This window comes from Buceros rhinoceros, unplaced genomic scaffold (assembly GCF_000710305.1).
Source record: "Buceros rhinoceros silvestris isolate BGI_N320 unplaced genomic scaffold, ASM71030v1 scaffold16590, whole genome shotgun sequence".
NCBI classification, from domain to species: domain Eukaryota; kingdom Metazoa; phylum Chordata; class Aves; order Bucerotiformes; family Bucerotidae; genus Buceros; species Buceros rhinoceros.
In genome coordinates this window covers 4,709-8,181 of record NW_010388040.1, presented here as the reverse complement: position 1 = coordinate 8,181, position 3,473 = coordinate 4,709, and the positions used below count along the sequence as shown (strand labels likewise).

The 3,473-nt window shown below is 37.9% G+C and overlaps 1 protein-coding gene across 1 annotated transcript; it reads right to left on the bottom strand.

The window, feature by feature from the left end:
- Positions 1–523: 523 nt before the first annotated feature.
- YWHAH (tyrosine 3-monooxygenase/tryptophan 5-monooxygenase activation protein, eta) lies at positions 524–2,044 on the bottom strand. Its single transcript, XM_010144588.1, has 2 exons — positions 2,024–2,044; positions 524–1,964 (listed from the first exon to the last, which is right to left on the bottom strand). Exons 1-2 carry the CDS (start codon positions 2,042–2,044, stop codon positions 1,308–1,310), a joined length of 678 nt encoding a protein of 225 aa, XP_010142890.1. The 3' UTR covers positions 524–1,307.
- Positions 2,045–3,473: the final 1,429 nt, after the last annotated feature.

Sequence of the window (3,473 nt, the reverse complement as noted above, 5' to 3'; positions counted from 1 at the left end):
AACCCCACAATAAAAACATAAGCTTGGGGTCTAGTCTTAAGTTAGCTAAAAGAGAGAGAACAAATACTGCTTCTGTTTGAAGCACGTAAATATAAAATAAAGATACTGGGATTTTCACATGTAACAGTGACTTGGTGGTTAGCACTTCAGAAAAAAAAAAGTGTAGAAGTTACAGTGGTCAGAAGCAAATGCAAGTCTCTACACTGGTATGACAAGTAATGTTCCTGACAACTTTTTAGCTCCTGAACTAGAATTGCATTACAACTGCTCTACCAGGCAAATAACTAAATATACCACCTTTGGAAACTGCACTTCAGTGCAGGTGAGCGGTATCACATTCTAGATGGCTGGGGGCATTTGGGGGTTGGGGTTTCTTTTTTTTCCTTTCTTTTCAGCACACTGGGTTTCTTTATTTAGCATGTGATGCAACTTCCCATTAACCTTTTGATTAAATGTTTTAACCCATCACTGATGGGTTAGGTAAGTCAATCTCTGCTCCAAACAAAAGACAGGACAACTTACGTAGAGATAACGTCCCCGAAGCAGCATTTTATTTTATTCATTTAATTCCAAAACATTTAATTTAGAAGTCTGGCATCTCAGTCATCCATCTTAACATGGGCTAATATTGACATAGTGTTGTCAGAATACAGACAACTAAACAGCCAAAGAGTTTACAAAAAATAAATCCATGATTCTTCAAAACAACTGCAAAAAGGTTACAAGTATCAAAACTCTCAGGTAGATGCACTGCATTAAAAGAAATTGTGCACATAAGTTAGAGGCAAAGAAAAACAAACTGCTACTGAAACTTCACATTTCAAACAGTTTATTGTAAACTGGTGAACACAGTTGCCATTTCACATCAGCTTAACTGTTTCCACTGACTGAAAAAAAACTTGGGGTGGCTAATTTCCTCTGCATGCACAAAATGTACTGCTTAACAGAACTGTCATCTCATTTCAAATGGAAAAAAATTTAACTGGAATCTAAATATCTTCAATCGCTTTCCATTATTCTTTCCCGTATTTTCCAATCAACAGGCAAACTAAAAATGCCTCATGTACTATGCATCTTCCTGCACTGCTCAAGTGCAACTAGGATGAATAGGGCCAATAAGCCAATCAGTCCATCAATGCCCATGAAGACTGATCTGAAATTGCTTCTTGATAAAGTGGACAGCAGATCTGAACAGCTGTAAAATACAGATATGCTTAGCAGTAGATACTTAGTGTGACTGTGGCAAGGAAATATTGGTGATGATGGGGATGGTGAAGTGGATGAAAGAGTGATCGGAGGAAAGCTCTTTAATTATTGCCCTCTCCTGCTTCTTCATCTTGCTGATCACTCGTCCACAGAGTGAGATTATCTCGAAGTAACTGCATGATGAGAGTGGAGTCCTTGTAGGAATCCTCATTTAGTGTGTCCAGCTCTGCTATGGCATCATCAAAGGCTTGTTTGGCTAAAAGGCAGGCCTGCTCCGGAGCATTCTGGATTTCATAGTAGAACACTGAGAAATTGAGTGCCAGCCCAAGCCTAATTGGGTGAGTGGGCTGCATGTGCTCTTTGCTGATTTCAAAAGCCTCTTTATAGGCCGCTTCTGAGGCTTCCACGACACTGTTCTTCTTCTCTCCAGCAGCAACTTCTGCTAAATAGCGGTAGTAATCCCCTTTCATTTTCAGATAAAAGACCTTGCTCTCGTACTGGAAGTCATTGCAGTTCTTGATCAAGTATTTATCTAGCAGAGCCAAAACATCATTGCAGACTGTCTCAAGCTCCTTTTCTATCTTCTCCCTATAGGCTTTAACCTTCTCCAGCTTCTTCTCATTCCCATCTGCCATAGTCTTCTGCTCTATGCTGCTGATGACACGCCAGGAAGATCGTCTAGCTCCAACTACATTCTTGTAGGCTACAGACAGCAGGTTTCTATCTTCATTTGAGAGAGGCTCGTTCAGCTCAGTCACCTGAAAATACAAAGAAAGATCAAATTTAAAGGGGTTGTTCTAGAGAAGAGCGTGCAAACTTCCTTCAGTACTTCCATCATGAAGTGCAAGATTCAGAATTCTGTCTAGACCCCAAAACTCCTTCTAGACACGAGTCAATTTGTAACATTTAGACTTGAAAGAGTGAAACCCCCACAGTTTCGTTGAAATAGAACGAGTATTTAGAAGCCACTGCAAAGCACATTCACTGAATAAAAGTGAGGCTTGCGTAACAGAGAAACATTCACAGAAGACTCAGGTTTTTTAGGAAGTCTGCTATAATAATGCAGACTACACACTTAGTGATGAATTTAAATGTACCTAGAATGAGTTTTATGAATCTGGAACACAGCACAGACACTGGAAACTGGTGCAGTTCTTGCATTTCTTTCCCCTGCTGCTTTCTTTCATTCAATAGCAGAGACGGAAGCGCTGCAGTCATTATGATTAAACTCTGCATAGTACAAATGGAATTAGTGTTTCATAGTATGTCAGTCACTTAGTGAGCAGTTATAGAATGTAATATCAAAGTTGTGCTGCTTTCTGCTAACTGGCGGCTGCAGATAAATTTCAGGGATAAGATGTGAAAAAACCTGCATAGAAATAGAACAGGAAATCAAGAAAAAAAAGCCATGATCAACTCCAAATTCCTACTACAAAAAGCTGAGATAGAGGAAGTGCAACACTTTTAATACTGTATTTAGGCCTATTTCACTTGCTGTGTTAATTTAGGAAATAAAACCTATCAGATTTACAGTCACTTGAAGTCAATTTACTTCTGCAAATTTACAAACATGAAACTAAACTCACAAGAATTAGAATTTTTTAAAAATGTAACTTCACTACTTTAAGCATACTGCAATAATTGCATTAAAAGAAGTCACTAGAAGTAAGGATACATACTTTGGTGTGAAAGTAAACTTGCTCAGACACTGCTAAAATCATTAACGATTTCTTTTAAAATGTGCGTATTTACACTGCTTATCAGGCATCAGAGCGTTCGCAACCAAATAGTTGCACAACACAAGTAAGTCACAAATATTGATGCTGTTCTGAGACTGCTGGTGTAGCCAGTGAACCATCCAATAAATGTGCATCTTTCCAAGTCTAAAAAATAATTTATATGAATTAACTGTTACAGTAAAAGAAAGCTTACTTTCTAGCTTACTGCTAGATACTGGTATTTAAGTTTTTGATAACTAAAAAGATGTCACCCCTAAACCTTGTTACAGGTTTAGGTTATGGTGGTGTGTTAAACTTTCTAACAAACTTTTAGAGACAGATGTGTTCTGTTTATTCACAAGACCAAAATGGCTTTTTACAGTACATAACAAACGTCCTGTGAACCATCAAAAAAATTTGGGTACTAAACCCTAGATTTTTAGTATTCTATAGAGCTGGTGTATTTACTTTAGGGGAGACAAATTAACCTGTTTTCAAATTTCATCCAGTTTGTCACAAGAGACAAAATACAATCTCACAGGAATTACC